General features: G+C 40.6%; 1 protein-coding gene across 1 annotated transcript in view; it reads left to right on the plus strand.

Annotated features, from left to right (window-relative positions):
* The window catches only part of etfdh (electron transfer flavoprotein dehydrogenase), a 61134-nt gene extending 40702 nt beyond the window's left edge, over nucleotides 1-20432 (plus strand). The window contains exons 8-13 of the mRNA XM_043674006.2: nucleotides 5763-5903; nucleotides 8147-8290; nucleotides 9068-9236; nucleotides 9468-9650; nucleotides 10887-11108; nucleotides 19329-20432. Of these exons, the coding sequence (XP_043529941.2) occupies nucleotides 5763-5903; nucleotides 8147-8290; nucleotides 9068-9236; nucleotides 9468-9650; nucleotides 10887-11108; nucleotides 19329-19492 (1023 nt within the window). The 3' untranslated portion in view covers nucleotides 19493-20432. The remainder of the gene's footprint in view (nucleotides 1-5762; nucleotides 5904-8146; nucleotides 8291-9067; nucleotides 9237-9467; nucleotides 9651-10886; nucleotides 11109-19328) is intronic.
* The last annotated feature ends 1228 nt before the right edge of the window (nucleotides 20433-21660 follow it).

Below are 21660 nucleotides of genomic sequence, written 5' to 3' on the forward strand. Positions count from 1 at the left end.
AAACTGTGAAAAAGAGAAATTAAAGGTAGTTCAGAAGCAGAAATTTAGATAAATGTGAAGTGCTGCATTTTGGCAAGGCAAATCAGGGCAAAACTTAAAGCACTTAATTGAAGGTCCTGGGCTCTGTTGCTGAACAAAGAGACCTTGGAGTGCAGGTTCATAGTTCATTGAAAGTGGAGTCCCAGGTGGACCAGATAATAGGCATTCGGTATGCTTGCCTTAACTGGTCAGTGCATTGAGTATAGGAGTTGGGAGATCATGTTGCGACTACGGGATTTTGGTTAAGCCACTCCTGGAGTATTGTATTCAATTCTGGTCTCCCTGGTACAGGAAAGATGTTGCAAAACCTGAAAGGGTTCAGAAAAGATTTACAAGGATGTTGCCAGGATTATAGGGTTTGAAAGACCGGGAGAGGCTGAATAGGCTGAGGCTGTTTTCCCTGGAGCTTCAGGGGCTGAGGGGGTGACCTTATAGAGATTTACAAAATCATGAGGGGCATGAATAGGGTGAACAACCAAGATTGTTTCTGCAGGGTGAGTCCAAAACTAGACAACTAAGTTTAAGGTGAAAGGAGAAAGATTTAAAAGGGACTTGAGGGGCAACTTATTCCCTGAGGATTTTGGGTGTGGGTGTGGGGGAGTGTGGGTGGGTGGAACAAGCTGTGAAAGGAAATGTTGGAGGCTGGTACAATTAGATTTTAAAAACATCTGGATTGGTATGTGAATAGGAAGGGTTTAAGAGGGATACAGGCCAAATGTTGTCAAATGGGACTGGATTAATTTAGGGTATCTGATCAGCATGAAGGGGTCTGTTTCCATGCTGTACAACTCTGTGACTCTCTCTGACAGTGTGGAAATGCATGGAGAGTGGAAAATGAGATTGTTGAGTACAAGTGCATATTACATATGGGATTATTTTATAATCGAGACCTGGCTTAAAACTGGATTGGAAGATACTTAATTATAAAATATTCAGGAAAAATTGGGAAAGGAAAATGAAGGTCATGGCATGTGACCTTCAGCCCATGATGCCTGGTATCCTAAAAAATATAGTTGCTCATTCTAGTCCCATTTTCCAACACCAGGGAGAACTCACCATTTAGATACAGAACTGGCTCAAAGGTAGAAGACAGAGGGTGGTGGTGGTGAGATGTGTTTCAGACTGGAGGCCTGTGACCAGTGGAGTGCCACAAGGATCGGTGCTGAGTCCACGACTTTTCATCATTTGTATAAATTATTTGGATGTGAGTATAAGAGGTATAGTTAGTAAGTTTGCCGGTGACACCAAAATTGGAGGTATAGTGGGCAGTGAAGAAGGTTACCTTAGATTATAACAGGTAATCAGATGGGCCAATAGGCTGAGAAATGGCAGTGGAGTTGCCGGTTGATAGGATAGTGAAGAAGGCGTTTGGTCTGCTTTCCTTTATTGGTCAGAGTATTGAGTACAGGTTTTGGGAGGTCATGTTGTGGCTGCACAGGACCATTGGTTAGTCCACTGTTGGAATATTGTGTGCAATTCTGGTCTCCATCCTATCAGAAAGATGTTGTGAAACTTGAAAGGGTTCAAAAGAGATTGACAAGGATGTTGCCAGGGTTGGAGGATTTGAGCTATAGGGAGAGACTGAGCAGGCTGGGGCTGTTTTCCCTGGAGCGTCGGAGGCAGAGGGGTGACCTTATTGAGGTTTATAAAATCATGAGGGGCATGGATAGGGTAAATAGGCAAAGTCTTTTCCCTGGGGTGTGGGGAGTCCAAAACTAGAGGGCATAGGTTTAGGGTGAGAGGGGAAAGATATAAAAGAGACCTAAGGGGCAACTTTTTCATGCAGAGGGTGGTACGTGTATGGAATGAGCTGCCAAAGGCAGTGGTGGAGGCTGGTACAATTGCAACATTTAAAAAACATCTGGAAGTGTATATGAATAGGAAGGGTTTGGAGGGATATGGGCCGCATGCTGGCAGATAGTACGACATTGGGGAGACTGGACGCCTCCTAGCAGAGCGCTTTAGGGAACATCTCAGGGACTCCCGCACCAATCAACCACACCGCCCTGTGGCCCAACATTTCAACTCCCCCTCCCACTCTGCCGAGGACATGGAGGTCCAGGGCCTCCTTCACCGCCGCTCCCTCACCACCAGACGCCTGGAGGAAGAACGCCTCATCTTCCGCCTTGGAACACTTCAACCCCAGGGCATCAATGTGGACCTCAACAGTTTCCTCATTTCCCCTTCCCCCACCTCACCCTAGTTCCAAACTTCCAGCTCAGCACTGTCCCCATGACTTGTCGTACCTGCCTATCATCTTTTCCACCTATCCACTCCACCCTCCTCCCTGACCTATCACCTTCATCCCCTCCCCCACTCACCTATTGTACTCCATGCTACTTTCTCCCCACCCCCACCCTCCTCTAGCTTATCTCTCCATGCTTCGGGCTCTCTGCCTTTATTCCTGGTGAAGGGCTTTTGCCCGAAACGTCGATTTTGCTGTTCCTCGGATGCTGCCTGAACTGCTGTGCTTCCAGGACCACAAATCCAAAATCTGGTTTCCAGCATCTGCAGTCATTGTTTTTACCGAGTTGGACTGAAGGGTCTGTTTTCGTGCTGTACATCTCTTTGACTTTATGACCTGGTCTGAAGTTTGGCAGGTCACAGGTGCAAACTCATGCATCTTTTAAAAGAGCTGAGGATTTCTGGGTCTATCTACAAATATCATTCTCAAGCTGCCCAGCTGGTGTGTAAAATAAACTCCCCAACATGATGAGGTCATCTGATCTATGGACTACAGACATGGAGAGTGCATTCAGGGTGATGTGATGATGTAGCAGTAAATTTATTGGACTAATCCAGAGCACCAGGCTAATGCTTTGGGCTGAGATCCCACGATGGAAAACGGTGAAATTTGAGTTAAATAACAGCAAAAATCTGGAAGTGAGGTCTAGTTGAATGGCTACCATGTAACCAATGTCAGTTGTCAAAATCCTACATGGTTCACTAATGTCCTTCAGGGAAAATAACCTGTCACCCTTGCCCAGTCTGGACTACATGTGACTCAAGACCTGCAACAATGTGGTTGACTCTAAATTGTCCTCTGAATTGTCAGTTCAAGGGTAATTCGGGATGGGCAGCAATTGCCAGTCTTACCAACAATGCCATCCCATGCTAGAATTAAAAAAAAAAACTCAATGCCTAAGAAAACCTTAGATAACCTTAGATGCTAGGTGTCCAAACAGAGTCCCAAATTTACTGATTAGGTGCCTTAAACCTGCCCACAAGTGCTGACATATGCACTTGAGGCTCCAGAGTCTAAAGCCTCTCATTGACCTATCAAGGTGCAGATATCTGCACTGATGTTTTGATGAAATAATCTGGTTTTACTGCTCAGCTCCCCACAATGGGACCTCTGCTACACATAATAGAAGCTTATGCAACAAATAGCAGAGATCCTTGACTACTTCATACATCCAGAAGTGATGCATTTTGGAAGGTCGAACTTGAAAGTTGAGTACAGGATTAAAGAAAGGATTCTTGGCAGTGTGGAGGAACAGAGGGATCTTGGTGTGCAGGTACATAGATCCCTTAAAATGGCCACCCAAGTGGACAGGGTTGTTAAAAAAGCATATGGTGTTTTGGCTTTCATTAAAAGGGGGATTGAGTTTAAGAGTCGTGAGATCTTGCTGCAGCTCTATAAAACTTTGGTTAGACCGCACTTGGAATACTGTGTCCAGTTCTGGTCGCCCTATTATAAAAAAGATGTGGATGCTTTGGAGAGGGTTCAGAGGAGGTTTACCAGAATGCTGCCTGGAATGGAGGGCTTATCTTACGAAGAGAGGTTGACTGAGCTCGGACTTTTTCTTTGGAAAAAAGAAGGAAGAGAGGGGACCTAATTGAGGTGTACAAAATAATGAGAGGCATAGACAGAGTTGATAGCCAGAGACTTTTTCCCAGGGCAGAAATTGTTAACACGAGAGGTCATAGTTTTAAGCTGTTTGGCGGAAAGTATAGAGGGGATGTCAGAGGCGGGTTCTTTACGCAGAGAGTTATGGGAGCATGGAATGCGTTGCCAGCAGCAGTTGTGTAAGTGAGGTCATTGGGGATATTTAAGAGACTGCTGGACATGCATATGGTCACAGAAATTTGCGAGTTCGTACATTAGGTTTACCTTACATGAGGATCAATGGTCGGCACAACATCGTGGGCTGAAGGGCCTGTTCTGTGCTGTACTGTTCTATGTTCTATTGGTATGTTCACTACTCTCATTGGCTGAAGTTACCATGAAGGACTGTCCTTCTCAATCTCTCATCTGAAGCGTGGTGACCCTCAGGTTAAGTCACCACGAGTTATCCCTCTCTCTGGTGAGGGAGCGACCCGAACATCTTGTTGGACTATGGCAACTTTACTTTTTTTTTTACCTTTTACTTTCACTCCCAGTCCTCAGCATGCTGTTGAGACTGCAATTCCCTTGCAATTTTTTTTTGCCATCCATCCCCTTTCATAAATCCCTCCAAGAAAGACCATTCTTTAGGATCCACCACCAGAACAAGTGCCACAACACACGTCTGAAAAGCCTCTTCCATGGTCCTGTGTAAAAGAAGGAGATTTGCTAGCGCACACTTATTCTTTCAGCGGAATCATGCAGTATCCATGGTCCTCTTCTGCTCATTACATATTAACTTTGGCATTGATCCCACCCTAGTTCCTACTGATTCCATGGGCATTGTCTGTCCATTTCACGTGCATGGAGACAGAAGATGAGGTGGTTCCCTGTTGCATAGAAGACCGAATCTCTTCCACATAATTTGAGATAACGTTCTATTTAGAGGTTTACTCATTGACACCAGGTGCTCCATCAGTGATGTATAAGAAGGAGGAGCAACATACATCATTTACATGTCACATGTCTTGTTACATGCTGAGATTCAAAGGGTACACAGACTTGACGGATGTTTCACCTTGCTAGATTGTGGCAAGTCAGTGTCCAGGCTTGCCAATGCTCCTCCAAGTTGCAGGCTCACTGTATGATCTGCATTCGTACTATCTTAAATATCTTGCATCTTGCTGGGACGAGTGTATCCCTCCTATTACTGACTGCTTGCACCAGATGTGACCAGCTTCAAACTTGCAGTTTTATCCACAAGTGGTTCAGTTTGTTAAGTCTCCCAAAGCTGTTTTCAGTCCAGCCAGTCTGTGCTAATGTTTATGCTGCACATGAACTTTTTCCCACATCTCTTCATCTGTCAGGCATATTTTGAAGTTCAAACTAATTTGTGCGTTTTTAGATTTAACACAAAAGGCTGCATATGATGGCCGAGAGCCACCTGACTACTTTTGTGGATCAAAACTACTCCCCTTTTCAAGAAGGGACAAAGGGTGGAGTTGGGGGTGAAGGGTGGTGGGAGTGGGAGTGTATAATCAGCAGCGAAATAAATTTTAATATTGTGTTCTCAATTTCTTTCTTTATTTAAGTAGAATTCTACTTTCTTTCCATGCAATTCAGGGATCCTGATATCAATTGAAGCACCTTGATTACCTAATTTCACAAAGGTTGAATCTGGGTTTTCTATTGGCACATAAAGTTCAGTACCTCAAGAGAAATGATTTAAGAATGTAATATGCTCAGTTTGAGAGAGTCATTGTAATGAAGTTGCTGCAAGTGTATTCATTTTAACTTCTATTTATCATTTTTATTTGGTTTATTGTTTCAAATCTTAACATCCAGCAGAAGAGTTTATGAAGGTAATATAAATTTCTGACTTGTATTTTGTCAACAGATTTGGGTTATCGATGAAAGTAAATGGAAACCCGGGAGAGTGGAACACAGTGTGGGATGGCCTTTAGATAGACATACATATGGTGGATCATTCCTTTATCACTTGAATGAAGGGGAACCTTTGGTGGCTTTGGGCTTTGTAGTAAGTATGTTATTACTATATTTCTAATAATTGTAGTTGTTGGTTGTATGTTGATTATTTACTAGGTGAGCTAAAGGAAAGGTAAAATTAAACCAATTTCCTTTCTTGATAAAATTAATTAATTTTGGGATAGATTTTTAATGGAAGTGTACTCTAATAAGATTCAATTTAAAGTATTTGCTTTTAAGCTTGCCATCCTAATTGGCTCTGCACTTCTAACAACATAGTTGTTAATCATTAAGACTGCCTACTTCCACCTCTAACATTTGCCAGTTCCCACTTTCACTTTAGATCATTGTACTCCTCTCATTTACACTACCTTTAAATCCATATTTTGTTTCTTTATTTGACCTATTATCATCACCCTTAGCTGTGTGCCATCATATGCTCTCTTTTGTCAATTAATATCCTGCTTTCCTGCCTGTGCTCCCTCATCCATCTTTGAGGAGAAAGTGAGGTCTGCAGATGCTTTCCTGAAGAAGGGCTTATGCCCGAAACGTCGATTCTCCTGTTCCCTGGATGCTGCCTGACCTGCTGCGCTTTTCCAGCAACACATTTTCGGCTCCCTCATCCATCCCAGACCTTCTTTGCCTGTGTAATTGTTATAACACTTTACGTCTCTTAACATTTTCTAGTTCCACCAAAATGTGATCAACCTAAAGCAATCATTTATTTCTCCCTCTACAGATAATTCCTGATTTGAGCATTTGCAGAAATGTTTGTACTTTATTTTGTGTTGACCACTGGAACAACTTTTTAAAATTGTTCCATTAACTTTTCAATTCTTGCAGAGTATGTTGCTGAAAGCCTGTATTGCTTGTCATATTTTGAGCTTCCAATTGCCTGTATTTTTAATTCCCTGCTACTCTGACTTCTCTGTCCATAGCCTTATTGTTCAGTTAGACATTTTTTTGTTGATCCAGACTCTCTATTGAGTTCAACAATTTCAGGTCTGTAATGACTATTACAGTTTTTTTTTTGCTAGCAACTGTTGGTAATGATTCCGTACCTTCAAATACACCATCTCTCAATCCATTATTTGTCAGTTTAAGGTAATCAATTGGACATCATTGATTTTGCTATCAATTTCTATTCTTCCTGCACCAAGTCCACTGATTTCCTTCATCAGTCTATAAGTAACTAAAATTTCATTAACCTTTTCCATACAGCATGCCTGAATTAGGGGATAATGCATTTGTTTATGTCACTTCAATTCTGTCAAAGCTATCTAATTCAAGTTTTCTCTTTGGCAATTTGCCTGGCTGTTTTGACACTGAAACCAATGCAATTCTACTTCAGCTTCTCCTTCCTTTTGTAAGTCATATCAAATTCAGTCTTCCTCTCTTGAATACCATTACTTGATTTTCCGCCCAACTCAATATAATCTCTCAGCCTTCCTGTTCTTCTCCCATTCCAAGTTTGAATCTCTCTTTTGATAACCACAGCTATTTACTGAGCTTTTCAACATTCTTAAATGTATATTTATATTTCTGTGTATGCACCTGCTGTTGTAAGTACAGCTGTCCCCACTGATTTTCCTCCTCTTGTCATCCTTTGTGCTCATTGGGAATTAATTGTGTCCGTTTCTTACACACCCTAATTATCTTATCCATCACAGTATTTCAGAATTGGCCAACAGACCAACAGGAATCCACATTTCCCTACAAAATATGAAAGAAGTATCATTTGCAAGCAATGTGCTAGCCATCCTTAACCATTCCTACTTCCATCCCATGGTCTCATCTCAGAGATATCAATCCCCGATCAATTTCTCAATTGCCCCCATCTCTGAATTTATTGATTTTTGAATCCTCCCGAATCTTTTTCCTACCTATATAAATTACCTGACCTTAGATAATTATCCATAGGCAATCCTGAGGTATTGGTTTGTAATCTTTGATTGGATCCCCTTCAACTGGAAAAATGATGATTTATTTATATCATGGACATAAATGTTATATTTAAAGCTCAGAAAAACATAATTTCACACAGGGAAGAATTGAATTTGTCATTTGTGTGAAAATTATCATTGTGTGGTTGCTATTGCAATATTTATTTGCAGTAAATGCCAATGTGTATTCTTAAGTGCCTATTGAGTAGGTAGGTGTCCTCAGTTAAATTTATTTCTGTTATATGTATCACTTCCAGTAAATTCCAGTGATTTTTTTTTCCATGCCTGTCTATGCCTAAACTTGTTAAGGTATGGATTTTTATCATTGATGATTGTTTGATTTGCCCTGTAGGTGGGTTTGGATTATCAAAATCCATATTTGAATCCATTTAAAGAATTCCAGAGATGGAAGCACCATCCTTCAGTAGCACCGACCTTAGAAGGTGGAAAAAGGATTGCTTATGGAGCCCGTGCCTTAAATGAGGGTGGTTTACAGGTATTGCGACAATCCAATATCTACACTGTGCATAATTTTCTGGACAGATTGACCTTTATTGCTAGCAGATTGTATTTCTCAATGGAACAGTTGACATAGCTAAGTAGTTGATTTAATGATAAATAATTTGGGGATAGACCAGGAAAATTACTAGCTGGGGAGTCCAACCTTGATGGTCTGGAAGTTATTAGAAACAAATCTGACAAAACAAGATACAATATGCACTTGGAGAGACACTGATTAATCAGGGATGGTCAGCATAGATTTGTTAAGAGATAGTATTTGATAAATGTGTTTGAATTTTTTGAGGAAGTAATCAGAAGTGTTGATGAGAGTAATTTATTTGATATGATCTACATGGGATTTAGAAAGGCTTTGATCAGGTCCCTCATGGCAGACTGATCAAGAATGTGAAAGCTCATGGATTCCAAGACAAAGTGGAACGTGTGCTAGATATGAGTGCAACCAGTGAAAAGCTTTCCTCCTGATTCCCAATGAGTTCAGTTTTGCTAGGATTCCTTGATTCCATATTCTCAAATGTTGATGTACAGAGCAGTCAGCCATCTCAACCTTGGGTTCAACTCTTTTGTTTTTGTTCATGTTTCTATGTTTGGACCACAGCTATAATGAGTTCAGTTGTTGCAACCCCAGAAAAACCAAACCATTTTTGTAATGTTGCTATATTGTTATTAACATTGCCAGATATATAGTTTTTTTTTATTTTGTTATTAATGTAGTATTTAAGAAATTTATGACTAAAGTAACATTATTCCACAGTCTATACCCAGAATGTCCTTCCCTGGTGGTCTGCTGGTTGGCTGCAGCCCAGGATTGTTGAATGTCCCTAAAATTAAAGGCACACACACTGCTATGAAGAGTGGAATGATTGCTGCAGATACCATCTTTAATAAACTAATCGAAGATAATCACCAACCTGTGACTCAGGGTATGGATCTGATAGCTTTTGATTGAAATTTCCTTGACAAAACTTCCTTGCAGTTTGTGTAAAAGAGGAAGAATGTGTAAAGTTCGATTGTAGACGTTATGTCAATTGTAAAGTGATTAATCTAATTTATTGCTACAAACTCTTCAAGTTGTCAACTTAATTTTTTTTTTTAATTGAGTAAAAGTCAAATTATTTTCTGAAACCTGAAGTAAGTGTTTTTTCTGAACTCAGGCCTTCATGTACCAGAATATGACATGGACATTAGAAACTCTTGGATTTGGAAGGAACTCCATTCTGTGAGGAATATCCGACCCTCCTGCCATGGACCATTTGGTGTTTATGGTGGAATGATTTACACTGGAATATTTTACTGGATATTTCGAGGATTGGAGCCCTGGACACTGAAACACAAAGGTGACTTAGTTTTGCTCAGTCGTGCTAATGACATAGATTATGTTGTAGTCATCATTTTACTTCGAAATTAGGTTCACTATTCCAGAAACCATCTGTAAATTTGTATTCAGGTAGAAACTAGTGAACTGTCACAGAGCATTGAGGAAGCTTATACTTTTCAAATAAATCCTTTATCTTTAAGATGCACCTTTTGGTTACTTGTCAGTTGCATAATTGAATAATAATTTCATTATAAACATCCGACCTTGCTATGTGACTGTAACTCTCTCTGAATGTTGCTCTTTGCATTTTACTCATTGCAATCCCAATGAATCATAAAACTACAGGAATATTAGGAAAATAAAGCCACCATCTGGAGTTGATTATCTGTATATTGCATGGTTGTGTTCATGGCATGTGGTACAGTTAAGAAAATGGACTGCATTTGTTGATTCAATCACTGAGATTGTTTGCGCAGACACTCGAGACATGAATGGTAGCTTGCATTGAAACCCCACACCCTAGTTTAATTACTGAACTTGTGGTCATCAGCCCAACTCTGAGTTTCTTATTTCTTTAATATCCTCCTAATGCATGCATAGAGTGAGTTTTTGAATTATTCCTTACAGAGCAGTTTGGTTCTTAACTTAAATGTTCCAATCCAAGCAAAGTCTGAAACCAAAAGGTAATCCCTGACAAAATCAAAGAAAGTGCCATGATAACAAAATAATAAAAATGTTCATTTCCTTTAACTGTGAAATGAATGGATTTTCATGTACTGTAAGAAAATCAAGATGAAATGGAAAATGATAAAACTCGATTAATAGCATGTTACTAAAGTCATAACTTGAGTTATTCAGTTTGGATTTAATTTAAGCAGCTTCTGACCTACCTATTGGGAGGTCCTAAATCTTTTTTTCTCTTCCAGAGCTAAATTTTCATGTGAGAAGTAATTTTTTGTCATTCAATCTGGCTCTCCAGACTCAATATTCACACACCGTAGATCTCAACTTGCACCTGAGCTCTTCTCTCCAACATCTGGCCGATCCTGATCTCCAATATGGTCTTTTCTCAGTGTCACATTGAATCTGCCGTTGTGCTGAAATATAGTACTTGATTCTACTGAGTTAGGAGCTGACTTTTAGACAGAAATGAAAGGGTATCAGATGATCTGATCTCACTGAAATAGAAGTTTTAACTTGGAATGAGCTAGGATTACGTAATGTTTGTCTATAAAATATTTCTGTCAAATTTCAGGTGCAGATTATTCTCAGTTAAAACCAGCCAAGGATTGCACACCCATTGAATACCCTAAGCCAGATGGAAAAATCAGCTTTGATCTTCTATCTTCTGTGGCCCTTAGTGGAACTAATCATGCAGATGATCAGCCACCACACTTGACTCTACTGGATGATAGTATACCAGTAAAAAGAAATTTGGCTCAGTTTGATGGACCAGAACAAAGATTCTGTCCTGCAGGTACTTTTAGTATCATGCTTTATTTCAGTTAGTTTTTTAATTTTTTTTTTCAGATATAAAAATTTGGACAAAGTCTTACTTCATAATCTGAATGGTTTATAATTGTTAAATCGATTACTTTTATAGCTGAAACCTTTTGAAAAACCAAACTTTTGAAATTAATACCCATATTCCTTTTATTTTGGGTTTTTATTTTTCGACATGAAGTACACGTAAGTACTGGAAATCTGTGATTGTATTGACTTTTGAAGCATGCAAAAATCGTCCCAAAATTATTGGTCAGCTTATACGACAAGTATAAAATAAGTAGTCAGACTTTTGACATGTGGAAAGAAAATTACATCGAGTCATATAGCACAGAAACAGGCCTCTTGGTCCAACCAGTCTATGCTAACCTAACATCGATATCTCATTCTAAGGTGAAGTGTCATGGTTTATTGCATTAATTCTACAAAGATACCTTTTCAAAATTTGCTCATGGGACTTGGGTATCGCTGGCTGGCCAGGTTTATTGCTCACCCCTAGTTGGTCTTGAGTTGATGGAAGTGAGCTGAATTTTTGAACTGCTGCACTCCGTGTGCTGTAAGTAGATCCGCAATGCCCTTAGGGCGAGAATTCCAGAATTTTAACCAAGCGACAGTGAAGGGATGACAACCTATTTTCAACTCAAGGTGGCGAGTGGCTTGGATGGGATCTTGCAGTTGGTGGTTTTCCCATGTATTTGCTGCCCTTGTCCTTTCAGATTGAAGTGGCCATGGGTATAGAAAGTGCTGTCTAAGGATCTTTGAACTTCTGCAGTGCACTTTGTAGGTGGTACACACTGCCACTATCGTGCATCAGTGGTGGGGGAACAGATGTTTGAGGATGTGGTGCCAACTAAGTGGGCTGATTTGTCCTGGATGATTTTTTTGTGGTGTTGAGCTGCACCCATCCTGGGAAGTGGGAATATTCCATCACACTGCTGACTTGTGTTTTGTAGATGATTGACATGCTTTGGGGATTCAGGAGGTGAGTTAGTCACCACACTATTCTGAGCCTGTGATGTTTTCTAGTAACCACTGTATTTATATGGTGATTCCATTTGGTTTTCTGGTCAATGGTAACCCTCAGGATATTGATAGGGAATTCAATGATGGCAACACTATTGAATGTCAAGGGATGGTGGTTAGATTGTCTCTTCTTGGAGATCTTCATTACCTGGCATTTGCACGGTGCGAATGTTATCTGCCACTTGTCAGCCTGACTGCGAATATTGTCTAGGTCTTGTTTGCATTTAAACATGGACTGCTTCATTATCTGAGGAGTCACGGATGATGATGAACATTGTGCAGTCCTCAGTGAAAATCCCCACTTCTAACCTTTATGATGGAGGGCAAGTTATTGATGAAGCAGCTGGAGATGGTTGAGCCTAGGATACCACCTTAAGGAACTCCTGGAGCGATGTCCTACAACTGAAATGACTGACCTCCAACAGCACAACAACTGATCTATGTACCAGGTATGACTCCAACCAGCAGAGAATTTGCCTGCTGATTCCCATTGATTCCAGTTTTACCTTGGCTGCTTCATGTCAAAGGCTGTCTCTCTCAGCTTGTTTGTCCATGTTTGAATCAAGGCTGAGGTTAGGAGGTGAGTGGCGCTGGGGGACCCCAAACTGGGCATTAGTGAGCAGGTGCTGCTTGCTAGTACTGTTGATTACATATGTCATCACTCTATTAATGATTATGACAAATGAGATGGTAATTGCCCAGGTTGGATTTGTCCTGCTTTTTGTGAATAGCACATACCTGGGCAATTTTCCACATTGGTGGGTAGATGCCAGTGTTATAACTGTACTGGAGCATTTTGATTAGGGGAGCCAAGTTCTGGAACACCGCATTCTGGCAATAGGACTGAAGAGTTATCAGGTCCAATAGCTTTTGAAGTATCCAGTGCCTCCATTTCTTGATATTACGAAGACTGAATTGAATTGTGATGCTGGGGACCACTGGCGGAGGCTGTGATACAGACATCAAGTCAAAAGATTTTGTGCCTATGAGTAATGCTATATATTTGCTAAGTCAAATAAGTAATTAGATTAGATTAGATTACTTACAGTGTGGAAACAGGCCCTTCGGCCCAACAAGTCCACACTGACCCGCCGAAGCGCAACCCACCCATACCCCTACATTTACCCCTTACCTAACACTACGGCAATTTAGCATGGCCAATTCACCTGACCTGCACATCTTTGGACCGTGGGAGGAAACTGGAGCACCCGGAGGAAACCCACGCAGACACAGGGAGAATATGCAAACTCCACACAGTCAGTCCCCTGAGGCGGGAATTGAACCCGGGTTTCTGGCGCTGTGAGGCAGCTGTGCTAACCACTGTGCCACCGTGCCGCCCACATAATGTAATATGATTTTTCAATGTTGGTGTGAAGCAGGGTGGTAGGTCGTACATCCCAAAGACTGATGGATCGTATCAAACGGCGTATCCCTTTGCTGTTCACAACAAGCAAAGAACTGACTACTCAACCAGCCCATGCTGGCAAAACTTTCAGTGCTGTGTTTGACTTTAAACAGAGCTGCACTTTGACAACATTTGTTGGTTAATCCTGAACGTGCAATGGTTAGGCTGACAACTAGATTAGGATAGTCAGTGATGCTCATAGTGTGGCACACTTATGTATACTTAAAGCTACATGTAACAATACTCAGGACCCTGTTCTTTCCAGACATGGCCATGTAGCCCCAGACAGGATTGAGATAAGTCCCTTGACCATCTGGCAATGGCTGATGGTAGTGCCCCCTCATTCTGCTCAAGTCTGGTCCCTTTGAATTTCATACATTGCCATTTGTAAGTATGTAAGTTAGCTCGCTGAGCTTGAAGGTTTGTTCTCGGACGTTCCATCACCATACTAGGCAACGTCATCAGAGTCTCTGGTGAAGCGCTGGTGGTATGTCCCGCCTCGCTATTTATAGGTCTTGCCTTCTTAAGGTGGGTGATATCATTCCTGATTTATTTTACCAAGGGAAAGTAGATTGATTTAAATCCTATGTCTTTATTGATGGGGTTCTGGTTAGAATGCTATGCCTCTAAGAATTCTCATGCCTGTCTTTGTTTCACCTGTCCTAGGATGTATGTGTTGTCCCAATCAAAGTACTGTCTTCTTTGTCTGTATGTATAGAAACTAGCGATAGTGGGTCGTGTCTTTTGGTAGCCAGTTGGTGTTTATGTACCCGGGGGGCAAGTTTCCTGCTTGTTTGTCCAATGTAGTTTTTTTATTTTTACAGTTCTTGCAAGGTATCTTGTAAATGATAGTTTTGCTGGTGGTATCTAATGGATCCTTTAGGTTCATGAGTCGCTATTCAATTGTGTTGGTAGGTTTGTGAGCTACCATGATGCCAAGGGGTCTGAGTAGTCTGGAAGCCATTTCTGATATGTCTTTGATTTAAGGTGTCACAGGTGAAACAAAGACACACACATGAGAATTCTTAGAGGCATGGCATTCTAACCAGAATTCCATCAATAAAGACTTTGATTTAGTGGTTGAAGGGTTAATAAAAATGGTGGCCATGGAACATACAGGGATATTAGTCAAAAGAGGCAGTTGCATGAAAGCCAAGATGAGAATTTAGCAGGCTGCAGCCAATCGTAGCCTCATAAAGTCATAGTCATAGAGATGTACAGCATGGAAACAGCCTCTTCGGTCCAACCCGTCCATGCTGACCAGATATCCCAACCCAATCTCGTCCTACCTGCCAGCACCTGGCCCATATCCCTCCAAACCCTTCCTATTCATACACCCATCCAGATGCCTCTTAAAAGTTGCAATTGTACCAGCCTCCACCACTTCCTCTGGCAGCTCATTCCATACACGTACCACCGTCTGCGTGAAAAAGTTGCCCCTTAGGTCTCTTTTATATCTTTCCCCTCTCACCCTAAACCTATGCCCCCTAGTTCTGGACTCCCTGACCCCTGGGAAAAGACTTTGCCTATTTATCCTATTCCTGCCCCTCATAACTTTGTAAACCTCTATAAGGTCACCCCTCAGCCTCCGACGCTCCAGGGAAAACAGCCCCAGCCTGTTCAGGCTCTCCCTATAGCTCAAATCCTCCAACCCTGGCAACATCCTTGTAAATCTTTTCTGAACCCTTTCAAGTTTCACAACATCTTTCTGATAGGAAGGAGACCAGAATTGCACACAATATTCCAACAGCGGCCTAACCAATGTCCTGTACAGCCGTAACATGACTTCCCAACTCCTGTACTCAATACTCTGACCAATAAAGGAAAGCATACCAAACGCCGCCTTCACTATCTTATCTACCTGCGACTCCACTTTCAAGGAGCTATGAACCTGCACTCCAAGGTCCCTTTGTTCAGCAGCACTCCCTAGGACCTTACCATGCTAAGATTTGCTTTCCCAAAATGTAGCACCTCTCATATATCTGAATTAAACTCCATCTGCCACTTCTCAGCCCATTGGCCCATCTGGTCCAGATCCTGTTGTACTCTGAGGTCTTTGCTGTCCATACACCTCCAATTTTGCTGTCATCTGCAAACTTACTAACTGTACCTCTTATGCTCACATCCAAATCATTTATGTAAATAACAAAAGGTGGAGGACCCAGCACCGAACCTTGCGGCACTCCAATCGTCACAGGCCTCCAGTCTGAAAAACAACCCTCCACCACCACCCTCTGTCTTCTACCTTTGAGCCAGTTCTGCATCCAAATGGCTAGTTCTCCCTGTATTCCATGAGATCTAATCTTGCTAATCAGACTCCCATGGGGAACCTTGTTGAATGCCTTACTGAAGTCCATATAGATCACATCTACCGCTCTGCCCTCATCAATCCTCTTTGTTACTTCTTCAAAAAACCCAATCAAGTTTGTGAGACATGATTTCCCACACACAAAGCCATGTTGACTATCCCTAATCAGTCCTTGCCTTTCCAAAGACATGTATATCCTGTCCCTTAGGATTCCCTCCAACAACTTGCCCACCACAGAGGTCAGGCTCACCGGTCACCTGGCTTGTTTTTACCCCCCTTCTTAAATAGTGGCACCATGTTTGCCAACCTCCAGTCTTCCGGCACCTCAACTGTGACCATCGATGATACAAATATCTCAGCAAGAGGCCCAGCAATCACTTCTCTGGCTTTCCACAGAGTTCTCGGGTACATCTGATCAGGTCCTGGGGATTTATCCACCTTTCCCCGTTTCAAGACATCCAGCATTTCCTCCTCTGTAATCTGGACATTTTGCAAGATGTCACCATCTATTTCCCTACAGTCTATATCTTCCATATTCTTTTTCACAGTAAATACTGATGCAAACTATTCATTTAGTATCTCCCCCATTTTCTGTGGCTCCTCACAAAGACCGCCTTGCTGATCTTTGAGGGGCCCTATTTACAAATATATTAAGGACAAAAGGGTAAAAACCCTTTGGATTCTCCTTAATTCTATTTGCCAAGACTATCTCATGTCCCCTTTTTGCCCTCCTAATTTCCCTCTTAAGTATACTCCTACTTCCTTTATATTCTTCTCAGGATTCACTCAATCTATCCTGTCTATACCTGACATATGCTTCCTTCTTTTTCTTAACCAAACTCTCCATTTCTTTAGTCAACCTATATCTACCAGCCTTTCCTTTCACCCTGACAGGAATATACTTTCTCTGGATTCTTGTTATCTCTTTTCTGAAGGCTTCGCATTTTCCAGCCGTCCCTTTACCTGCGAACATCTGCGTCCAATCAGCTTTCAAAAGTTCTTGCCTAATACCGACAAAATTGGCCTTTCTCCAATTTAGAACTTCAACTTTTAGATCTGGTCTATCCTTTTCCGTCACTATTTTAAATCTAATAGAATTATGGTCGATGGCTCCAATGTGCTCCCCCACTGACACCTCCGTCACCTGCCCTGCCTTATTTCCCAAGAGTAGGTCAAGTTTTGCACCTTCTCTAGTAGGTACGTCCACATACTGAATCAGAAAATTGTCTTGTACGCATTTAACAAATTTCTCTCCATCTAAACCTTTAACACTATGGCAGTCCCAGTCTATGTTTGGTAAGTTAAAATCCCCTACCATAACTACCCTATTATTCTTACAGATAGCTGAGATCTCCTTACAAGTTTGTTTCTCAATTTCCTTCTGACTATTGGGGGGTCTATAATACAATCCCAATAAGGTGATCATCTCTTTCTTATTTCTCAGTTCCACCCAAATAACTTCCCTGGATGTATTTCCGGGAATATCCTCCCTCAGCACAGCTGTAATGCTATCCCTTATCAAAAATGCCACTCCCCCTCCTTTCTTCCCTTCCTTTCTGTCCTTCCTGTAGCACTTGTATCCTGGAACATCAAGCTGTCAGTCCTGCCCATCCCTGAGCCATGTTTCTGTAATTGCTATGATATCCCAGTCCCATGTTCCTAACCATGCCCTGAGTTCATCTTCCTTCCCTTTTAGGCCCCTTGCATTGAAATAAATGCAGTTTAATTTATTAGTCCTACCTTGTCTCTGCCTGTCTGACTCGCTTCTGTTCTCAACTGTACCAGTCTCAGATTGATTTTTTTTTCCTCTCACTCTCCCTGGGTCCCACCCCCCAGCCCCCAACCTTACTAGTTTAAATCCTCCCAAGCAGTTCTAGCAAATTTCCCTGCCAGTATATTAGTCCCCTTCCAATTTAGGTGCAATCCATCTGACTTGTATGTCATGAATTTGCACTCTGCAGTTTCTCATTGGAAAAGAGCAGAATTAGAGGCATAGAAATAAGGCAAGTTGAGGCTAATGAGATGCACAGGAATAGAAATAAGATAGTGGAAAAATTCTGAAGTCGCCATTTAAGGCTTGAGGGGAAATGTTTTCTGAACATCAAGAACCTTACTATTTTCACCATATTGTCCCACTTTTCTCAACATTACTCGCTCCACCAGGGAGGGAAAAATCCGGCAGAATTCTGAATATTAACTATAAATCCATGAAGGTACTGTGACCAATTTAATCTTGTGCTTGCCCCAGTATGCACATATTAGGGATACTGAATGTGTGATCACGTATGTAGAAATATTAGTACTTCATTTCCCTTCACTGTACTTCTGTAATCGGAGAGCTGTTGAGACTAATTGAACCATCAACCATTCCTCCAATTGATATTTGGAGACCTGATTTAAAAACATATATGTAGGGGTTATGATACACTCAAGTGTACTATACGTAACAGGATTATCTACTTATGTAAGAATAGTGTAAAGAGTTTCTTCACCCTACAAGTTCCAACTATCAAAACCCACAGTCTCAGGTGAATTTTGATTTTGTACTTCTTAAAATAAGTGATATAATTTAGAAAACTATTTCAGATTTAGTTTTTAAAGTAAAAAACTAATGGGATATAGTTGTGTTCGAGTCTGCGATAAGCAATGTGTAGAAACTTTGAAATTCTGCTGTTTTGAGTAGATTTATAAATTGAAGGAAGGTTCAGTGATTGTATTTTGTATCTTTCCTGCTGGCACTTGATGTAACCCACTAATAGTAAACAGACTATTGTCAATGAGATCCTGTTGCTCAGCTATTTACACTCAGCTCTCTGATTTAGACATTTTTTGGGAACACTGGAGAAATGTGGGCATATGATTTAGTCTGACAATACTGAAGCTTTAGGAGAAAGAGGACTGCAGATGCTGGAGATGAGAGTCGAAGTGTATGGTGCTGGAAAAGCACAGCCAGTCAGACAGTATCTGAGGAACAGGAGAGTCGACGTTTCAGGCATAAGCCCTTCATGATGGATTGGACCCTCCTTGGATATTGCCTGACTAGCAGTGCTTTTCCAGCACTGAAATTTTGCACAGTAAAAAATGCTATATTTTAAATATAATATTAAACCAAAAAACCATCTGTCCATGTGCTTAAAAATACCAAGATATTATTTCAAAGAACAGCAGCATTCTCTGTTTTGTCATGACTTGCATATCAGAAAACTAGATTGTTGTTAGGATCATTTTACTGTTTGTGTGACTTGTTATGTGTAAATTGCTGCATATCATACACTTCACTGTAAAGTGCTTCAACACATCATGCAGTCATGAAAGAGATAAATGCAGTAATGTTTTTCTCTGTTAGCCTGTGAGATTTCTCTGCATTGTAGTTCCGACAAATGTTACTGTTGCAACTTCCAATAGCACTAACCTTCTGGATATTTGTCATATGAATCATTTCTTTCCCCTCCTCTTAGGTGTTTATGAGTTTGTTCCTTTGGAAAGTGGTAATGGGATGAGATTGCAGATTAATGCCCAGAACTGTGTTCACTGCAAGACGTGTGATATTAAAGATCCCAGCCAGAATATCAACTGGGTGGTACCTGAAGGAGGTGGTGGCCCTGCTTATAATGGAATGTAATCAACTAACCAGTCACAAACTGGAGCTACAGAATTATGTACTTGCATATTGTATTATTGTACCAGAGGTTCTTTTTAAATCAAGTTTTCAACTGTAAATCTAAAAGTGAAGGATTATGTTTTTACAATTAACTTTATATTTCATTCTGATTTCTGTCATAAATTGAAATCAGTTGAACTGTCAATCAAATCAAAATAAAATGGTCCAACATTTGGTCTTAAATGATGTAGCTGACTCAATTTGTATTTAGTGGAAAACATCTGGTGACAGTTAATCAACACCTCCATTGAAATATGAGGCCTTTAATTTAGTTTATTCAGTTTTCATTGTAAAACTATTTCAATAATAATCACATTGAGAATGCAAATATGATTATTTTTGGTAAACTGCTGCAAATTCAAGTTCTTTCAAAATTGATCAGTAAGTTACTTTATGGAATATGAATTCTTTGATACATTTTTGTTGAAAATTTATCTTGATTGAATTGCTGTGTACCATTGAAAATAAATGCAAAAACATATTAACACTAAATACTGATCAACCAAGTAAAAGTCTAGCATAACCTTTCTTTTGAATTGTATTCCCTTTTTTGCATTTATCCAAAGTGTATACAAGATGAAGTGCAACTTTCATGTACGTTTTGATGAGCTGATTTTTAAGCTATATCTTATTGTAACTAATTTTGAAATATAAAGTAAAAAAAAAAAATTGTCAACAATGCAAAGCTTTTGTGAGGAAAGGATAGATGGGCATCCCTTAATCACCAAAACTGGTGATTATTGTTTTAGTGATAGGAAAACAATAATAAATCATGGAGCCTTGTACCTACTACTTATCACTAAAACAACTGTTTACGATATAATCTGATATTTTGTTGGTTTGTAAATAAAAACTTATAAATGTTCAATTTCTGTAATAAAAGTTAATATAATTTGTACAATATTTTTTGTATTAATATGATTCCGAAAGGAAATGGGGAGATATTGGAGGCTGTGTTATGCTTAAAAATGGACAAATCCCTTGGCCTGGATGAATTGCGTCCCAGGCTACTCTGGGAGGCAAAGCAGGAAATTGCAGGAGCTCTGACACACTCAGGCTGTGAGAGAAATACCAGACGACTGGGAGTCAGCTAATGTGGTTCACTTTTCAAGAAAGGTGGTCGAGATAAACCAAGAAATTATAGACTGGTGGGTGGTAGGGAAACTATTGGAGAAAATTCTGAAAGAGCGAATTAATACACACTTGGAAAGGCGTGCTATAATTAGGGATAGTCAGCTTGGCTTTGTCAGAGAGAGGTCATGCCTAAAGAATTTGTTGAGGCTTTTGAAAATGTGATCAAGTGTGAGTGAGGGAGTTCAGTTGATGTAGTTTATATGCATTTTAGCAAAGTTTCTGACAAGGTCCCACTTGGGAGACTAATTGAGAAGGTTAAAGTGCATGGAAATGAGGGAAACTTGGTGAGATGGATCATAAGCTGGCTTAGTAATAGGACACAAAAGGTGGTGATAGAAGGCTGTTCAATGGACTAAAGGCTGGTGTCCAGTGGAGTACCACAAGGATCAGTAATGGGACCTTTATTGTTTGGTATATACATAAATGATATCGATGAAAATGTTGAGGTGAGGGGGCATGTTGAGCAAATTTGCAGATGACATCAAGATTGATTGAGTGGTTAATAGTGAAGAAGGTGTAGATGGGTAAGTCAGATGGGTAGACCAGTGACAGATGATCTTTAACCCTACAAGTTTGAGGTGACACACTTTGGAAGAAGAAACCAGATGAGTGGGTATTTAATGAATAGCAGGATACTGGGTAGTTTCAAGGAACAGAGGGATCTTGGGAAATTATTTGCAGATCCCTGAAATTGGCGGAGCTTCTAAATATGATCATTCAAGAAAGCATATTGGACACCTGCTTTCGTCAGTTGTGGCACAGAGTATAAGAACAAGGAGGTAGTGTTGGAGATCATTGGTTAGGTCACTGGAATACTGTGTGCAGTTCTGGTTACCTCATTAGAGGGAAGTACAGAGGAGGTTCACCAGGATGCTGCCTCGGATGGAGAAACTGAGCCATAAGGAGAGGCAAGACAGGCTTGGATTTTTTTTTTCTTTAGAGCAGAGAAGACCTGGAATTCATTTTTGAATTTCTCCAAGGTTCCTATCACAGTG

This window comes from Chiloscyllium plagiosum, unplaced genomic scaffold (genome assembly GCF_037043375.1).
Source record: "Chiloscyllium plagiosum isolate Xiang-an unplaced genomic scaffold, Cpla_swu_hap1 HiC_scaffold_36, whole genome shotgun sequence".
NCBI classification, from domain to species: domain Eukaryota; kingdom Metazoa; phylum Chordata; class Chondrichthyes; order Orectolobiformes; family Hemiscylliidae; genus Chiloscyllium; species Chiloscyllium plagiosum.